Source organism: Meles meles, chromosome 14 (assembly GCF_922984935.1).
Source record: "Meles meles chromosome 14, mMelMel3.1 paternal haplotype, whole genome shotgun sequence".
Taxonomy (NCBI): domain Eukaryota; kingdom Metazoa; phylum Chordata; class Mammalia; order Carnivora; family Mustelidae; genus Meles; species Meles meles.
Window position 1 is genome coordinate 8,455,725 of NC_060079.1, and position 19,718 is coordinate 8,475,442.

At 36.0% G+C, this 19,718-nt stretch overlaps 1 protein-coding gene across 3 annotated transcripts in view; it reads left to right on the top strand.

Annotated features, from left to right (window-relative positions):
* The window catches only part of CDK8 (cyclin dependent kinase 8), a 120,858-nt gene that overhangs the window by 87,649 nt on the left and 13,491 nt on the right, over positions 1–19,718 (top strand). For all 3 annotated transcript variants that reach the window (XM_045978310.1, XM_045978311.1, XM_045978312.1), the window contains exons 5-6: positions 12,293–12,350; positions 14,534–14,665. In XM_045978310.1, the coding sequence (XP_045834266.1) occupies positions 12,293–12,350; positions 14,534–14,665 (190 nt within the window). The remainder of the gene's footprint in view (positions 1–12,292; positions 12,351–14,533; positions 14,666–19,718) is intronic.

Sequence of the window (19,718 nt, forward strand, 5' to 3'; positions counted from 1 at the left end):
TTTATTTGTCTCATTAATTTCTGTTCATTTACCCCAGAGTAACCTGACCTTCCAGGTGAATTTTTTGGACTCCACTTATTGCCTTGTGGCTTTACTTATCATTTCTATTACTGCTGTTCTAATCCAGGACATCTGGATTACTGCAGAAACTCCCCAAGTGATCTAACATTTTAGTCTTGCGGTCTAATATCAACATAGCCTTGAGAATGATCTCTCTAAAAAGTAAACCACGTTGTATTCCACTACTTAAAATACCTCTGTAGCTTCCCACCTCTGAGACTGGTACACAGAATCTATCCCAAACATACCATATTACCTCATTGTACTGCAGACTGGGAAGCAGAAAGCCTGCAACATTGTTTTATATATTACTAAGAAAGAAAAAATTTTGCAAATTTGACTGTACCACAGAAGGTATAAGATAGAACCCAGTTACAGAATTACAGAATTTTAAAGGAAAGTATAAATTGGAATGTATGAAATGCATTTTTTCCCTTGTTATATGGTAATGGTAAATGGCAAGGACCTGTTTACTAGTGCAGTGGCAAGTGATTGAGGTAACAGTTTTTTTCTGTCTTTAATGAAAACTCTTAAGTTTCACCATTAAATATGATGTTTGTTCTGGGGTTTTAGTAAAAATACCTTTTATTAGGTTAAAGATGTTTACTTCTATATCTAAGTAAGTTGTTTGTTTCTACATCAAAAGTGGATTTTATTTAGTGCTTGTTCTGCGTCTTTTGAGATGGTCATATAGCTATTTCCTTTAATCGGTTAATGTGGAAACTTACATTTAATAAGGTTTTGTTTTGTGTTTGAAGTTGAACCATCCTTGCATTCATGGGAGCAACTCTACTTGGTTTTGACTTTTTTTTTCAGTCACTATTGGATTCCCTTCTAATATTTTATTTCATCTTTATTGACAAGTGAGTTTGGACAGTAATCATCTGTTTGTATACTGTCTTTGTTTTGTTTTTGTGATCATCAGCTTCAGAAAATGATTTTAGTCTCTTAAACATCATGTACAATATAGAAATTATTCTTGAAAGGTTGGTAAAAGTCATCTGTGAAATTCCGCTTCTGGTGCACTGAAGTGGGGATGGATGATTTTTGACTACAATTTAAAATTTTTTAGTGGTTGATGAACTATTCTGGTGTTCTATAAAACCCAAGAATAAACAAGCATTTTAAAATAAATAAAAATTACCATAATTGGCCCTGGAAGAGGTAGAAAAACTTAAGAGACCAGTAACTATGGAAGAAATAAAGACATTTGTCATAGGTCTTCCTGCACAATATGTAGTAATAGCAGATGGTTTCACCGTTGCTTCACCTCTCAAGCAACAGCTGATCCTACACTGTATAAACTATACTAGAGCAAAAGAAAGTTTCCTTAGTGACTTTGTAGGAAGAAAGCATAACAGTCACACAAAGCTGGTGACGATAATGTACATAGGCCTGGACCAGTGTCACATGTAAATATTTGTGCATGTTTCCTAAGTAAAATGTTAAAAAAGATCCAGAGTGACACTGAAAGAATACTGTGTTCTAAGTAAATGAAGCTCATTTGAAGAATGCATGATTTAGTATTTGGAAGCCAGTTCACAGGTTTCACAATATTACTGGTGCTACGAGAATAACACTATGGTTATCTCAGTAGTTGCAAATGCAAAATTCAATGTGCAGTATTTGACAGAATTTAATATTCATTTCTGATTGAAATTCCTGTTAAAAATAAAAGAAGGAAACTTCCAAGCATGAAAAGTATATATGTAAAATCAAGTCATTAACCTTCGGACCTTCTGTCACTACTTATTTAACAGTGTTCTGGTACAGAAATAACCTAGACAGTTATGATAGGGACAGCTCTGTTAAAGCAAAAGAGCCTTTATAAGACATTTGTATAAATATAAATAATATAGATTTAGAGATATGTAGAATTTTATCCATCAAGATGTTTGTAATGGTTTAACTCTGTGAGATGAGATTTCAGGTAAATTTTACTTTCTATAGTCGTATATTTTAATTTTCTACAAGAATGTATATTTTTATTACTTTTTTTAAACAGCTGATGCTAAGAATAGGCAGTTTTTTTTAATCTCTAAAAGGTATAAATGACTAAAAGCTAGAAGATGATCAAAAGCAACTAGGGGTGTCTCATAGGGCAATGTAGAAAAATCATCTTAGGGGCACTGTCTACTTAAGCATGAGCACCCACCCCCAGGAAGCATGTACTTAAGAATGACTACAGCAGTGAATCATCATTAACAGATTATAGTGCTAGCTGCCATCATAATTACCATTATAATATATTTAGGATCTTACATACCAAGTATCTTGCTGTAATCCTTTTATGAGCATTCACCACATTTAATATCTGCAGCGACACTTGGTTGTCATTTTTATTTGTATTTTATAAATGATGAAATGGAGATTAAAGTCACACAACTTAATAGCTGGTGCCACCCTTGAGTGTTTTCAGCCTTATTCTTAACCACTTCTTCATTTTCTAAAGAAACACATCATATTCCTCAGATGTTGAGGGGAAGAAAATAGTTGAGAACCATTGGTCTCAAGTCTGTATCTTTTCAAATAGAGAACAAAATTATAGTATCAGATAAAGTATTTTTTATTTCAGAAGATTGAAACACATTTTATAATAGCAGAATGATTAATGATTAATTCTTTGCTATACAGCAAAGAATTTGTGGTTTGTACCAAAACAAGTAGAAATATATAATTGTAGGGACGCCTGGGTGCCTCAGTGGGTTAAAGCCTCTGCCTTGGGCTCGGGTCATGATCCCGGTGTCCTGGGATGGAGCCCCACATCAGGCTCTCTGCTCAGCAGGGAGACTGCTTCCTCCTCTCTTTCTCTCTCTTTCTGCCTGCCTCTCTACTTGTGATTTCTGTCAAATAAATAAAATCTTATTTAAAAAAAAATATATATATATATATATAATTGTATACCTTGCCATTTTCTCTCAGATTATGACAAAAATTTTTAAATAAAGAACAAACAAAAATTGTAGAATAAAGCAATGTGATGTAATACAATTGCTTGGCATTTAGAGTTTTCTAAAAGAATGTATTTTTATTTTTTTTTTAAAGACTTTATTTGACAGAGATCACAGTAGGCAGAGGGGCAGGCGGTGTGGGGGGGAAGGCAGAGGCTTAACCCACTGAACCACCCAGGTGCCCCAAGAATGTATTTTTTAAATAAACATTCACTCACAAAATTATACTACAAAAGTTCAGTGTGTACTAGAGACTAGATTCATGGTAAGACCTCACAAAGTTACACATTCTGCATTTCAGAACACAATAAAATAAAGCTAGAAATAAAAGCAGAATTATCTTAACTATTAGACATCGTCAATTGAAAAAATATGCCATTTAAGACACAGAGATTAACAAAAATTGAATGAATATACTCGCACTATTATCAGAACTTACTATGTCATTAACTATAAGTTATTTACAATAAAGAAGAGCATCACTCTTTAGTATCATTAGGGAGAAGTATTTTCTTGTCTCTAATAAAATTGCTTATTTCTTAAAATTACATGGAAACCCACATGGATCTTAGTAGTAAAATGTATTTTTAAAAATTGGGATATTTATTCTAGCTTTAGCTGGAGATAAATTTCCAACTAAGTAAATTCCTAACTATTACTAAAGATATAGTAGACAAGCTGAAATGTAAAAACACTAGTAAAAATACCCTTAGAGAATATAAAATGTAAAGTTTTTAGCAAGAGGAAAGTAACACATTAGAAAAATGATAAAAATAATATACCTTTACTATAAAGAATATAGAGAATTGAGGTGACTATGTAAATTTAATCATCTAAGCCTCCTCAGTAAAACAAATCTACAGAACAAATCGGAACATGATTATCAGTGAAAGATATTCAAAGTTTTAAGTTACTATTATATAATCACTTAAGCTAATAAAAATTAGAAAATCTTATATACATTGCATATATACATTGTTTTCCAGATTGGTTTTATCATACCTAATGTATTTTTTGTAAAAGGATGTTGAATTTATAAAATTGATACTTGAACCTGTTTCAAGGGCCAAATCTGTTAATGTGTATCAAAAAACCTTAAAAATGTTTATAACGTTTACCCAACAATTTGACTTTCTTGGAATTTCTCAGGCATCTTCAGAAATGTTTGTTATAGCATCATTTTTCTTTAATTGAGGATCTGGAACAACCTAAACATTTAATAGGAGGTAATTGATATAAAATTTTGATGAATCCATAGGATTCCTAAGGTTTCTATCAGAAAAGTAATTTCCAAATTAAAAAAAAATCTTCATGATATACTAATGAGGACAGGTTACAACCAATATAGTTGTATGATGCCATTTTTTAGTTTTATATAGAAGAAAAAAACAAAAGGAAACCTGAAATGTTTATAGTGTCCATCTGTTAGTTTAAAGATTATAGATATAAAGGTCATCTATTATCAAGCACATTGTTCTTGTCTTCATTTCCCAAGTTATGTCCATTGAGCACCTATCCACCTTTGAAACTTAAGCAAAGCAAACTTCTAACTTTAGGACAATAGAGCTATTGATATTTGGTCTGATAATTCTACTTTGGAAATTTCATCCCAAGGAAATTACCTATTGAATGTGTCAGGGTGTTTCGGGGCATAATGGGGAGGCAAGTATAACTTATACAAAATTTGTCAGTGGGAGCATCATCAGGGTTGGTGCCAAAAGTGGGGGTTTGGGGGAAATACAGCCAGCTGTCCATTAATAGAGGAATACAACGTAATTAGTAAAAGTAATGTACAAACATCCAGATGTGTCCAGAAGATAATAACTTGGGAAGACAGCACAAAGCAATACTACCTACTACTGATCACTGTTACACTAACAATTATATAAATTAATATTGTTTAGAATAGTATTTGGAGTTACAGTGATTTTCAGATTTGAATATAAACTATGCTTTTTTGCTTTTTTTTTTTGTAAAATTTGGTTAACTGGAACTGTTTTGAAAACTAAAAGACTTTTGATATCCTTTCTCTGCCTCTTAATACCTCTACCTTAAGATGCCTTTGATCTCTTTAATGTTACTCAGTTTTCTAGTCTTAAGGGTACTTTTTTTTCCTTATTGGATACTTTATTAGATTCTTCGCTGGAACTGTGTTATAACACATCTTACAGCTTTACAAAAATACAATTCAGCAAATCTAACTTGGGAAATACATTTCCATCTACAAGAAAATATACATATTAATATATATTAATATGTGCACACACATTCTTAGGAATAAATAAGATGTAGTTGACCTGTAAATTTAAAAGTTTATTTCTGTTGCCATGTTTCTGTTCTGTGCACCCGTGTCTCATTGTTAATGAAATGAATATTGCCTCTGGTAGTCTGTGACAGTAAGAAAATGACCTTTGTGTCAGTGAAAATAGGAGATTATATTCCAGATTGATCTTATTGCACTTAAACTGGTATTTTATACCCCAACTGCCTTAAGTGGGCAGGTTAAGAATTTTTTTAATTTTAAAAACTCAACATTTGTAGTTTTAAAAGATACCAGTTTTAAACTAATAATGTGGATCATGTTTATTATTTGAAATACTTTTGATGATGATATTCACCACGTGGTATTTTATGCGATTTGTATTACCTAGGAGACACTAGGTGAAAGCAAGAAGTAGAGCTAGGAGTCTGGACTGGAGGAAAGTGGGAGGGGCTTATTGAAAGGAATTGTCATCTATTATTAACGTGATTACGGTCATGTAGTTAAATGCTTGTCCCATAAAATACGTCGATTTGCATTGACTGTGAGAACCTAACTCCTTTTCTCCCTAGAAGAGAGGAGTTCTTAGGTAAGTGAAGGATGAGTCAGCATCCCATGCGTTTTGATACTCCAGTGAGCACTTCCTCCATCCCTTGAGAGGTACAGACCCCTGCGGAGGTTTAGTAAAAGACAAAAGTGAATTCTTGAGGCACTGTCTCTTGTTTATCTTCCAGACCAGCTCCTGAGCTTTCACATTTCAGGCAGGTTGGGGATCGTTACCTCTGCCAACTTTTTTCTTGCCTGAATTTACCCCACCCGTTAGTCTAACCTGACTGACCTCTCTGGAGGCAGCAACTGTTGACTTGTTGCTTTGTTGGTCTCTAGGCTTGAGTGCCTCTTAATTCAGTATACACAGGGGTAAATGTATAGTACTTGAACTGTTGATTGTAGGGTATGGAGTTCCGTGTTACAAGTCACCTTTACTTTCTAATCATGAAGCAGAATTTGTTAAGAAATTATGCATTTTTTTAGATCTATACAAAAAGCAAAAAACAACTTTCCTGGAATAAAAGTTGGTCATTTTTCCTTTAGCTTAAAAGGTGTTCATTCAGCAGCAGTAGTGGGTAAAATTCAGTATTAGAGGTAAAAAATATAATTCATAGCTCGGAAGAAAAAGTGAAAACTGTAATATAAAGACATCTTCCAGATCTCATTCACTGGATTTCCAAATTTCTTTTTTTTTTTTTTAAGATTTTATTTATTTATTTGGCAGAGATCACAAGTAGGCAGAGAAGCAGGCAGAGAAAGAGGGGGAGGCAGGCTCAGAGAGCCTGAAGCGGGGCTCAATCCCAGGATCCCGGGACCATACCTGAGCCGAAGGCAGAGGCTTTAACCCACTGAGCCACCAGAAATTTGGATTTCCAAATTTCTAACCCAACTCCTTAGAAGATTTCATTAAAACAATTTTTTAAATTACTGAATATATATCTATTTAAGACTTGGCCACCCAGGTTTGAATCTCATATGTATATATAGAGCTCATTAATTTTTTCAGCTTGTATTGTAGTACATAATGATTAACAACCAAACTGAAAGTTTGGAGTATCTAGAAAATGTACCACTGGGTTATGTTGTTTATAATGTTTGTGAAAGTTAAATTCTGAATAAATCTTAGAGTACAGCACTAACAGTGGGTTTTTTTTGTTTGTTTGTTTTTTTTTTAAGATTTTATTTATTTGTTTGAGATAGAGCAGGAGCAGAGGAGCAGTTAGAGGGAGAAACAGGCTCCCAACTGAGCAGGGAGCCCAATGTGGAGTTCGATCCCAGGACCCTAGGATTATGACCTGAGCTGAAGGCAGACACTTAACCAACTGGGGGCACCCCTAATAGTGGTTTCGTATGGATTGCTATTTTTTTTCCATAGATCTATCAAGAATGAAATTTTCATGTTGCCTCAAGGTCTCCATTTTGCCTTGACACCTTAGTGCACATATGAAGGCCCCATTTTCACCCCTGGAGTAAAAAGGTCTTGGCAGTTACCTGGACAGATGAGCCATCACTCACATCTGCACGTATGTCAGACGCCTCTGATTGATAATGGTGGTTTCCGCGTCAGCCCAGTTCCTGGCTTTCTCAAGACAGAGCTCCCTATAGTCCTTACTTTTTTTTTTTTTTTTTAATCAGGATTGACCTCTCAGATGAAAGCAGTTCGCCATTTCTGCTATATACCAAAGGCATCAGTGTACTACTATTCCACAGCATGACAAATTCTAGAGGACAGAAAGCCTCTACATGAATGGTTTTCTCTGCAATACAAACATCTTGCTTTAGGAAATACCAGTGAATTTTGGGGGGAGCATAACAATAGAAAGCAAAAAAAGCCATGAGCCTGTAATATAAAACAAGGATGTGTTCTTTTAATTACAAACACATTCCCCCCCTACCCCCCGCGTGGGGAGAAACAAAACAGCAGTAAGAGAAGGGTATCATAGTTTCAAACAAGTATACTTCAAACAAGTGTGTCATTGATTTATTTTATCATTCAGCAGACAGTGAAAGGTGTTCTATAATCATGTCTGCCTAGCATAGCCATATTTGAAGATGTTGCTATGATGTAATACTGCTTCTAACTCATGTTGGACCTCCGATCTCCATAAGCAGAGATACGGTTAATGGAGTGTATGCCTCATTAAAATGTAAACTTTTATATGTTCTTTCAAAGTGATTATCTTGGATAGCATATAAAAGATCACAGACTGTTTACCATAGTTATGGTTATTACCAATTGATTTGTGTATTGTCATTAAAAAATGGAAGTTTTGGGGGCACCTGGGTGGCTCAGTGGGTTAAGGCCTCTACCTTCGCCTCAGGTATGGTCCCGGGGTCCTGGGATCGAGCCCCGCTTCGGGCTCTCTGAGCCTGCCACCCCCTCTTTCTCTGCCTGCCTCCCTGCCTGCTTGTGATCTGTGATCTCTGTCAAATAAATAAATAAAATCTTTAAAAAAAAAAATGGAAGTTTTGCCTCTAGAGCTAAAAACTGCCAAATTCTACTACCAGACAAAGAAGAAAGAAAAGAAATGAGCTTTTTTGGAGAATATTGTTTCAGCATGCCCTTAAATACTAGAACAAAAATTACTAAGTCTTTAAAGCCTTCCTTAGTTAATACTGGTTAAGCAACGAGACAAAAGAGTATTCATGATTGTTAGAGCCTGTCTACCTTTTTCTTTTGAAATTTCCATTAGATTGCATCCATAAAATAAATTTAGTGTTAGATTTCTCTACTAAAATCAGAATATTGCATCTTGAGGCATATAGAATGCCATCATAAAAATAACATAAGAGGGTCACCTGGGTGGCTCAGTGGGTTAAAGTCTCTGCTTTCCGCCCAGGTCATAATCCCGGGGTCCTGGGATCGAGCCCCGCATCGGGCTCTCTGCTCGGCAGGGAGCCTGCTTCCCCTCCTCTCTCTTGGCTGCCTCTCTGCCTACCTGTGATCTCTGTCTGTCAAATAAATAAATAAAATCTTTAAAAATAAGTAAATAAATAACATAGGAGGGACCCATCATTCATAAGTAGTGTACTGAAACACAGCACCGTTCTTGTTTGTGACTATATGGCATGCCCAAACCGAATTTTAAGTTCACTTATAAAAGTAGTGTTGATAATGGCCGTTAGCCCCAAGACCTGCTTCAGATCATACAATAGGCAGCAACTTGCCTAGAAGAGCAATTTTTAACTATTAACTAGAACTTTGTCCCCAGATCTTTGACAGAGAAACTGTTTATTCCCCCAACCAGTGCTAAAACCCTGGTTTTGAACTTGACAGTCTGATATGTCTCGAACAAAACAAACAAGAGAGGGAGTTTCTCTCTCTTTACCCCATAGCAGGTAGACGAGTACCACTTACCCTTACTTTCTAAGATAAGGGCCCAGCTGCTGAATGAGTAAGAAAGCAAAAAAGGAGAGAGATTTTTCCACTTCATGTAAAATAAAAGGAGGAGAGAGATGTCAATGTTGTGCTCTGCATTTGCCAGATACAGAGATAATATTTTAGGATTGAGCACTTAAGTGCTGGAAAAGTCCATCACAGCAAACCAGTTAATCACTTTGTACCTCTGGAGAAGGGAATGGCGTTTGGGATATGGTGGAGGACCAATGGGTGGTGAAAGGCTCTTTAAGTTTTAATTGTATCTGACTTTATAGTTGACTTGTTTGTAATCAGAATGTAGTCATGTGTTATTTATGTCATCAAGTGGGAGGGGGGCAAAGAATCAGATTTTGCCAAATAATAGAGGAAGGGTCTTTGGGGCAGTAATAATGGGATAACAGTGACATAGATTTGCAAGTGTCACAGGACATTGAAAACCAGTATGGCAGGAGCAGTGTGGACAGTGGCAGGTGGGGCAGGATAGATTGATGGGAATGAGCTTGCAGGTGCCTTGCATCCCCTCATAAGGACTTTGGATCTTATTCATAGGTGATGAGAGACTAATTAAAGTAGAAATAATATTTCTCTACATATGCCTAATAATAAAGCATAGCAAAAGCATTCAAAGACACCTTTGAAAAGGTTCATCCGTACCACGGTCACTATCTCTTGTTCTGCTAGTCTTTACCCATCGTACTTTTTTTTTTTTAACCTGTTTGTAATCATAGTCTGTATATCATTTTGTGTTCTGTTTTCACCCAATCTTACAAGAATTTTCCTTGATACTACCATGGAAGATTTTAAGCAAAGGAGTGATATGATCAGCTTTGTCTTTCAGAAAGGTTACCTTGGCAACACTACAGAGATGGATTGGATGGAAAAAGAATCATAATGGGCTTAGAGAATAGGGAATGTGTTGAAGAGATGTTTAGGGAGTTCTTCCCCAATGGACCATAAGAAGAGAGTTCTAGCATAGACATGGACATTTCTTCCTGAGCCCACATTGGTAGTTGAGAGCAAGCCTTACTCCTCAGCCAGATAAAAATGCCGCCTGATTCCTCTTGGAAACCCTCCTCTGCCTTCAATATTTTATGCTAGTTTCAGAGATCTGATTTCATTTTGAAGTAGGCTGAGCTCTGAGAGTCTCTGCAGAGTCTAACCCAGTGATGACTGATTAGCACAGTGCCTGAAAGCAGTTTTACTTGTGTTAGGCAGCACTTGCAGGTAGTGCACAGGGAATAGTGTTATGTACTTCTTCTTCTTTTCTTTTTTTAAAGATTTTATTTATTTTATTTGACAGACAAAGATCACAAGTAGGCAGAGAGACAGGCAGAGACAGAGGAGGAGGAAGCAGGCTCCCTGACAAGCAGAGAGCCCGATGCGGGGCTCCATCCCAGGACCCTGAGATCATGACCTGAGCTGAAGGCAGAGGCTTTAACCCACTGAGCCACCCAGGTGCTCCTGTTATGTACTTCTTCAGCTACTTCACCGGTCGTTTTTTCCAGGGGTCAGGAGAGTGTGTGTGTGTATGTGTGTGTGCACGTGTGTGTGTGTGAATGATAGAGGTTCCGAAAACATTTTCTTGAATGAGACTATTATTATTTTTATTAGGTAGTATACATTATTTGAAAAACTTGCTACATAAAGTTACTTTCCAAGATGATGTATTAGGAAGGGAGCACTAGACTTAAGCCATGGGGTAAATTCTGCTGCTGCCCAGTCTTATGCTTACAGGGCAAGTCATTTAATCTCTCTGGTGCCTAGTTTCTTAAAAATCTAGAACTTGTAACCTCTGATATGTGTATGCTACCATTTCAGCAATTCTTTTTTCTTTTGGCTAGGGATAAAAAATTTTTTTGATCTGTAGTAGCTGAGAGAATAATATACTGTAAGTTATATTTTTTTTTCTTAATTTATTTATTTGACAGACAGAGATCACAAGTAGGCAGAGAGGCAGGCAGAGAGAGAGGAAGGGAAGCAGGCTCCCCACCAAGCAGAGAGCCCGATGTGGGGCTTGATCCCAGGACCCTGGGATCATGACCTGAGCCGAAGGCAGAGGCTTTAACCCACTGAGCCACCCAGGCGCCCCTGTAAGTTATATTTTGTCAGTAAGAGCATGGGGGCTGTTAGTAGATGTGGTTAGGGAAGCTTGTGAACTAGTTAGCGCTGTAAACAGCCTTCATTAAAATCCTTAATTTTAAGGTTGTTTGATCTGTATTTGAAGGGTATTCTAATCTAGTTTCACTGTTATTTAGCAGAATGGCAGAATTAAATACCAAGTAGACAGCCTAGTAGGGTAGGAAAGGTTTGGGGGTTGCTCTCTCCAACCCTTTCTTCTCTGTTCATCCAACCCCCTTATATTCCTTCTTCCTCTCTTCTTCCTTCTTGCTGGTAAGGGCATAACTCTCCCATGTCAATGTTGTAGATACCACTGTAGCAGATTGTAGATGATAGTTAATCCTGTGTATTTTTAGAGTCTTTAACACTGTTTGGAATTTTACTTCCATAAAATCTCACTTTAAGTTTTAGCTTCTCTTTTTATTTAAACATAAAAATCTCACAACTGTTCAGGTCGTAAAAAATTCCTCTTTACTAGCTCATTTAGAAAATACTTTAGTAAATTGATTCTCTAAAACTTATTTGTTAAAGCATAGGTGCACACTTTGGCATTTCAGAAAAAAGATATTCCGTGGCTCCTTCCTTTGCTATTTAGAATTAAATCATCTTTGAAGATACATTTCCCTTAAAGTTCCAAGACATTTTTTACAATTGAAAAAGAGTTGGAAGGAACCACATTATAACTTCCTGTCAGATGCTCCACAGTAATGAACACAGACTCGGCTAAATAAGCCAAGAATAGCTTTATTAGCTCTACCTGGAGAAAAGCACTGTCATATTTGGGCCTTCCTAAGGTTTGCACATTGCTTTGCATATATACACATAATGTTTCTTTGGTGACTTCCTGTGTTTGATTTTAATTTTTGAGTAAATGAGATTTTGTAAAAGTGGGTATGTTATATTGGCATAATGTCTATTTAAAAGAAACCACTACTGTCTACTAAAAAAAAAAAAACCACTATTTTGTTTCCACAGAAACCTGCTAATATTTTAGTTATGGGTGAAGGTCCTGAGCGAGGAAGAGTAAAAATTGGTATGTTTTATTTTTGATAAGTCACAGTGTAGCACTCTTTTAAAACTTTTGCAGACAGCAACATCACTTCTAACTTTTGCTGTAATGATACGCTATATTCATGTAGTTCCTTCTGATCAAAGCCATTTCTAAAGAGTTTACATTAAAAGTGAAAAATGTTTCACACTCTTAAAAGGTGTCAGACAATCTTTAGAGATTGAAGTGTTCTAATTATAAAATAAACCAGGGAAGTTTCTTAGAAGCCTTTGCCTTCATTAAAAATAGCCTATGGAGGTGAGTGGCTTCTTTCCATGTTAGAAGCCAGCCTCACCTTTAGTCACAAAGGCATAAAGCAAACTAGTAATTACAGCATCAGTTCTGTTCACTTGAGCCAGTTGAGATCAGAACATATGCCTCTGTTGACCTTTCAACATTAGGAATTACAAAGTAGGAAAACCATGGAGGCTGGAGAGGTACAGAACCTTAAGTTCTAGAAGGCCTCTGCCTAATGGGAAAGGAAAGTAACAAGCATTCTGTACCTTGGCATGTTTTCTAATAGCTCTGTTTTCTTATATATCAGAGCAAAATTTTACCCAGTTCTGGTCTAGTACCTATAAGGATAAAACTGAATTTTTAAATTCTGTTTTTTTTTTCATTGTCATTTCTAAGTTGTGTTTGTCACATTTATTTAGTTTGTTTTGTGTGTGGGTAGAAGAAGTGGTGTAACTAAATTATATTAATTTAAAGGCAGCAGGATTGTGGGAGTATATAAAAAAAGTAAAGAGTACTTTCTGATTGCAACATTTAATATAAATTCAAATTATCAGCTAATTTGTACCATTTAACCGACAAAGAAAAACCGAGATGTTCCTAACCCCTCCTCCCCGTCCTCCCCTATAAATTCCCCAGATCTCACTTTCCACTTTTAATTAGACCCTCAGAATACTCTTTTGTCATGCAAACCTCACAAGGTTTTTAGTATCACAAACATTTGATGTACCTTGGAGTACTCCTAGGCATTGACTCCCTTTGAGAGCCAGACCCTGTCAGTACTTAACTCTATAAGGTCACCAAATGCCTTGTGAGTCCTGACTTGTGTTTTAAAAAGCCCAATTTGGTTGCATCACGTTCTTCAAATGTAAGTTCAAAATGTGCAAAATAAAAAAGACCCAGCCAAACAGTAGTTACAGACATATTTTTTTTTTAACTAAGATTTGGAGAAATTTTATATAACAAAATAATCTAGTTTGGAATTATATGTAATGCATATGATGTGAGCAGGTTTGGGGGATACTAAAGGCTTAAAGCATTCACATTTAAGAAGAAATATTAGTTCTTCTATAAACCAGTATTTAGTAATCTGAGTCATGGTTTTAATTCTTTACCAAATTTCTGTGTTGGTTTTTTTTTAACCTCCGTAATTAAGAAGGTTAGATGAGAGCCTCCTTCATTAAAAATGTATATTAGGAGAGCAAACCCAAACAAATGGTGGATGAATCTTGAAATTTTTGATAGGTGGTATGAATAGGTGATCATTCATTCAATGTGTATTTGATAAAAGCTATGTGTAATGACACTAGATAGATACTAAAAGAGATGAAAAAAGACAGTTTTTAACTTTATGATTACAGTTTAATAGGATAAACAGTCATGCCTGAATAACTACACTACATATTAAACTGTGTCAAATGCCACAGCTCCAGTTCTGAGGTAGGAGTTTATGACATTTGTCAAATCATTTAATTTCTTTTGAAAATTTTTTCTTTTTTCTTCCTGAAAAAGGAGGTGATTGAACTATATGACCTTTTAGAAGGTCTTTTCCAGCTTAAAAAAATTACTATGATTCTTTAAGTTAATAAAATTCACCTAAATAAATGGGGGGAGATAGTGGTATTAATATACTGTATAGTCATGATTATCCCAGTGACCAGGCTTATTGATGCAAATAATGGAAAGCCTTACTATAACTCAGCTAGTTTCTCAGTAACCAATACAAAGAGTGGACATGAAGCTTAACAACCCTGTCCCCAGTGGTAGCATGACAGGCAGAAAGAAATCTGCCCAGGAGTATAGGGTCATCCTTGACCTCTGCAGCAAACATATCTATAACCCAGATGAAGAATTTTCCCTATCTTAACAGTGGTAAAATTAATTAAATTTGTAAAAATCTATTGACTTAAAATTACTATTATCTTTATTTACAGCTGATATGGGCTTTGCCCGATTATTTAATTCACCTTTGAAGCCTTTAGCAGATTTGGATCCAGTAGTTGTAACATTCTGGTACCGAGCCCCAGAATTACTTCTTGGAGCGAGACATTATACCAAAGCTATTGGTGAGTATAACTAATTAAAATTCCATGGCATTTTAAAAGTGGCTTTGTTATTGTAAAATATACATATTTCTGTGTATTAAATCAAATAATACAGAAAACTATAAAAATAAGAACAAAAGCTGTCCTAAAATTCCACTACTTAGAAACACCATTATGAACATTAGGAATGTATTATTCTAAACATCTTTCTCTGGTAGATATTTTAAAACTTCTTAAATGTATGGGATCATACTTTGCATTCTAAGTAAAAATATATTAAATTTTACTTGAAAAGAGAAATAAGCACAGTAAAATTTCTAAACCATTGAACTTCAGACAAATGTTTTTTTCATTTGACAAATGTTTAGAAATACTTCTAAAAGATCCCCTTGGAGTTAAGGAGAAAAATTATGGAAAAAGTAGTTTAGGATATCTTAATACACTTTTCAGTTTTTGATTATGTTGATTACCTCCGTACTATTAAGAATTGGGAAATTAGTGCTCTTTTACTTCTTCAACCTCCCAATTTATAAGCTGTGTTAGAAATATTGTTGTCATTATTATTACTACTTTGTTGATGTTTACATTTATTTTCTATTTAGAAACCATAATTCCCACAGTTTATACTCAGATTATATATTGTAACAGATTCGGTGCTCAGCTACCACAGTCCTTTTTCCACACCTTTCCCATTACTGACATCTTTATTGTGCCTCATTTTATTTCATTGAATTTTTTCATCGTGTTCTTTTCTTATGTGCTTTTCTTTTCTTTTTCCCTTTGTTATATGTCTTTACTGTTTACCTGACTTGCTGTGTTCTCCAGAACAGCATTAAGCCTGCTTTTGTTTTTCTTGGTTGATTCCATCCTGAAGTCTTTTATGCTATGCTGTATTCTGGACTGATTTTCATCCTGGCTTTTCTTTTCTTTTTTTTTTTAATTCCTCTGAGTTGGACGTATTTCCTTCTGTGCTTTATTATTTTGCTATAGCATCTTCTCAGCTTGCTTTGGAAAGGTGTCTTGGAGGTAAATTTTCTCGTTCTTGTATTTCTGAAAAATGCCTGTGTCTTACTATATCATGCAGTTTGGCCAGGTTTAAAATTCTAAGTACAAAATAACTTTCCTTCAGTATTTGATGATGCTCTTCCATTGGCTTGTAGCGTCAGTGTTGCTAACGAAGATTCATGCCAGTCTTGTACTCATTCCTTGGTGGATTACCTGGGTGGTTTTTCTTTCTGAAATCAAATAGGATTTCTTATCCTTCTGTTTCACAGTAATGTGCTGACCACTTGGTAGGCACATTCAGTCTGAAATTCGTATCGCACAGCCCATGTCTGTGTGGAAAATTCTTAAACGAGTCTTTGATTTCTTCCTCTCTGTTTTCTGTGCCTGTCTTTCCTAAACTGAGTGTGGGCATATGTTGGATTACTAACTGGACTACTTAATATCACTTTTCTTATGTTTTCCTGCCGTTGTCTTTTTTTCTCTAAGAACCCCTTCTTATTCTCTATTAGTTTTTTGTATTATTTTATGGAGGAAAAAAGCATCTCAACTATCTGTGAGGATGGTGATAACAGTGCTTTTTAATTGTTTGTAATTTGCTGTTTTCCTGAAATAATTATGTGTTTTCTTTATAGGCTCTCTTTTTATTTATATGTCTCGGTTTCTCCCTTCCATGTGGCAAGTGTTTGTTAACCCTCAATTATCTCTTCATATTTAAGAATCAGCTTACAGAAAAGTGCTTGGGAACTTTGTGGACATAGATCATAGGGCTCGTTGAGTGGCAGATTTCAGAGTGATCTAGCAGAGAACTACCGTTAAGAGGGGGCTCCCCAAGTGCTAACATGCACAAGCCTTTGTCCTGAGGCCATTCAGATTCTTTAAGGGAAGAGTCTTCCAACTTTAGGTCCTAGTTTTGGACCCGGTAGCTTCAGGGCAGTGGAGGGGAGCAGGGGAAGGAGAATCAATGATTCAAAACACAGATTTTGGGAAGAAAAAATAATACAGACTTTGTAGCTAGTCCTCTAAGGACAGAATCTTCCAGAGTTGTACAGGACAATCCTGCTTCACACTCAGCAATAATACTGTGGCCTGGGGCCTTCTCTGAGCTGTTCCATCTGCCTTCTGTCTTCCTGAAGTAAAGTGTTCTTATGTATCTCTGCCTAGATCAGGTCTTCATATGGCCAGTCTCTCTCTCTCTCTTTTTTTTTTTTTTAAATTCAGTTCTTAGTCAAAACACTACTTCTTCAGAGAGAACCTCAATGATCACACAGTCTAAAGTAGTCATTCAGCCTTCCCCAATTCACTTCCATCTTACTGCCTTGTTAGCATTGTATCGTAGCTAAAATAGATAGACCTTGCCTAGCTGCTGACCCTAGTAGGCACTGTATGCAGTGAGAACTCAGTACTCTTTGTTGAATGAGTGAATGAATGAATGAATCAGTCAATCGTATCCCCAGTGATCTCCTCCTGTTCTTTTTATTACTATGGATTACTATTAACCTTTCTTACTTTGCTGCCATTTCAGTGTATACTCAAGAAGGGAAAGAAGAAATGCTTGTGATCATTCTCCCATATTAATCCTTAACCCAACATGTCTTTCTTCAGAAAATCTTTATGTTCACTAATGTTCATAACTGCTTTGAGATCATATTTCATTTTATAAAAAAGTAAAGGCAGATAAAGTTAAGTCAGTTAGATACAAGACTTCTCTGTACTATCTTTGCATCTTTAAGTCTAAAATTACTCCAAAATAAAATGCTTATTTTTTAAAAAATCAATAGGAGGAAAAGTAAAAATTACTGAAGCTAATCCCATTTTTTAATACATATTATTACCTATACATACATTTGGTTATCTTTTTTATAAGTATATTCTGAGTGCTTAGAATATAAACTAATATGCATAACTGTTTTTTCCACCTAGGAAATAAATATTCAAAAGCATTGTTATTTTTGATAAGACTTATTAACAGACTACACAGATAAGGTGGTGATTGCCTGGGACGCCTGGGTGGCTCAGTTAGTTAAGCCTCTGCCTTTGGCTCAGGTCATGATCCCAGGGTCCAGGGATCGAGCCCCACATCAGGCTCCCTGTTCAGTGGGGAGTCTGCTTCTCCCTCTGCCTGCTACTTCCCCTGCTTATGCTCTCTCTCTCTCTCTCTCCCTGGCAAACAAATAAAATATTAAAAAAAAAAAAATTGCCTAATCTTAGCTATTATCCACTGAAAACTTTGAATTGATTTAAATTAAGTAAAAAATACACCATCACAGAAGCTAGAGACTCTGGCTATTATCCTTTTCTCAAGAAACTTACATTTTGCTGTGAACATTGCAGTTTGTATAACCTGCTATTATTCAGTAGGACAGGCTGCAGTCGGCAGCTTTGATGCAGCACTATTTGTCACAAAGCTAAACTACTAGCAGTTAGGTAGGTTCCCTTGTTCAAATGGCTTTATAATTTGCAAAAGAGAAGGCCTTTCTTCCTATTTTTCCTCTCTTCCTCCTTCTCATCATCAAAATTTATTGGATAACTATTAGCTAAACTTTTTAAAACTTAAGAGAAACCAAAATGTATGCAAATTCATCTGACTTATAGCCGTAGCTTTGTCACTCAGGGTGGGATGTGTGTGTGCTTGCTCACGTTCGCACACATGCTCACCCCCACGTAAAACATTTAGTTCTTTAGCCTCATTGTTTGAAAGTGAGAATTTAGACTAAATCATGTCTTAGGTCCTCTTCAAGTCCCAACAGTTCTGTGACCCTGGATAAAACAGTCACTTCTGAGGTAGGAAGAATATAGAGGGAACAAACTCGGGTGCAGATGATTGAAATCAAGGTCAGGCCAGACCCTCTGCGGTGGTGATCCCTGCCCTATGAACACCTGACTTGGCCAAGAGCAATCTTTTAAACACTTTTCCTTTATGAAGACATTGGCTCAAAAATGTTAAATACGGGTATCTTTCCAATTACTTCTTTTTTTTGAGAGAGAAATTATATGTAAACCATTTTTAATATAAATTTTAAAGAATAGAATAAAGGAATAAAAATGAAGACCTCTTCCATGATTCCAGTCTTTCCCACACAATCCCATTCTACCTGTTACTTATGTAAGTAGCCTGAGGGTCCATTAAAGTACGAATTCCCCACACCACAGTGAAAGCTACTTACCAAGAACTTGCCTAGCATTTTTACTTCCCTGTCAGATGGTTGTAGTTTGAGCAGCTAATAGAAGAACTTTTGCAGTTCAGTGCACAGATTACTTATTCAGTAGTTCATTTTAAGGGCATCATTTAGAAGGGTAAAATCTGCTAGTGGAGTTTGGTGGATTATGTCAAACTGAAGGCCACTAAGAAGCAGCCAAAGAGCACAGGGAAAAAAATGTTCCCATCCTCTATTCCAAACAGACTTTTTAGTGCTGCAGTCTTTTGTTCACTTGTACAAAACTACAAGCTGAATCATTAAACCAAAGAGAATAAATAATAGGTTAGTAAACATTGTACTCCCAGTGACAAAGTTTAATTCAGTTTTGAGTATTTGGGGGTTTTGTTTGGTTGACTTCATGGAGAAACCTGAAAAGGGAGTTTCAGTCTTTAATTAATCATCACTGAAGCAGTCTTAAAGTTTTACTAAAGTATGGACTTTTAAACTCAGATGTTTGTTCTCAAATAACTGAATGCCCACTAATTACATGGCATGTCATTAAGTGAGAAATAAGATAAGGAGAATGAGAATTTACTCTTTTTTTTTTTTCATTTTATTTATTTTTTCAGCGTAACAGTATTCATTCTTTTTGCACAACACCCAGTGCTCCATGCAAAACGTGCCCTCCCCATTACCCACCACCTGTTCCCCCAACCTCCCACCCCTGACCCTTCAAAACCCTCAGGTTGTTTTTCAGAGTCCATAGTCTCTTATGGTTCGCCTCTCCTCCCCAATGTCCATAGCCCGCTCCCCCTCTCCCAATCCCACCTCCCCCCAACAACCCCCAGTTTGTTTTGTGAGATTAAGAGTCATTTATGGTTTGTCTCCCTCCGTAGAATCTTGCTGTTAATACATCTATTGATTAATACAGT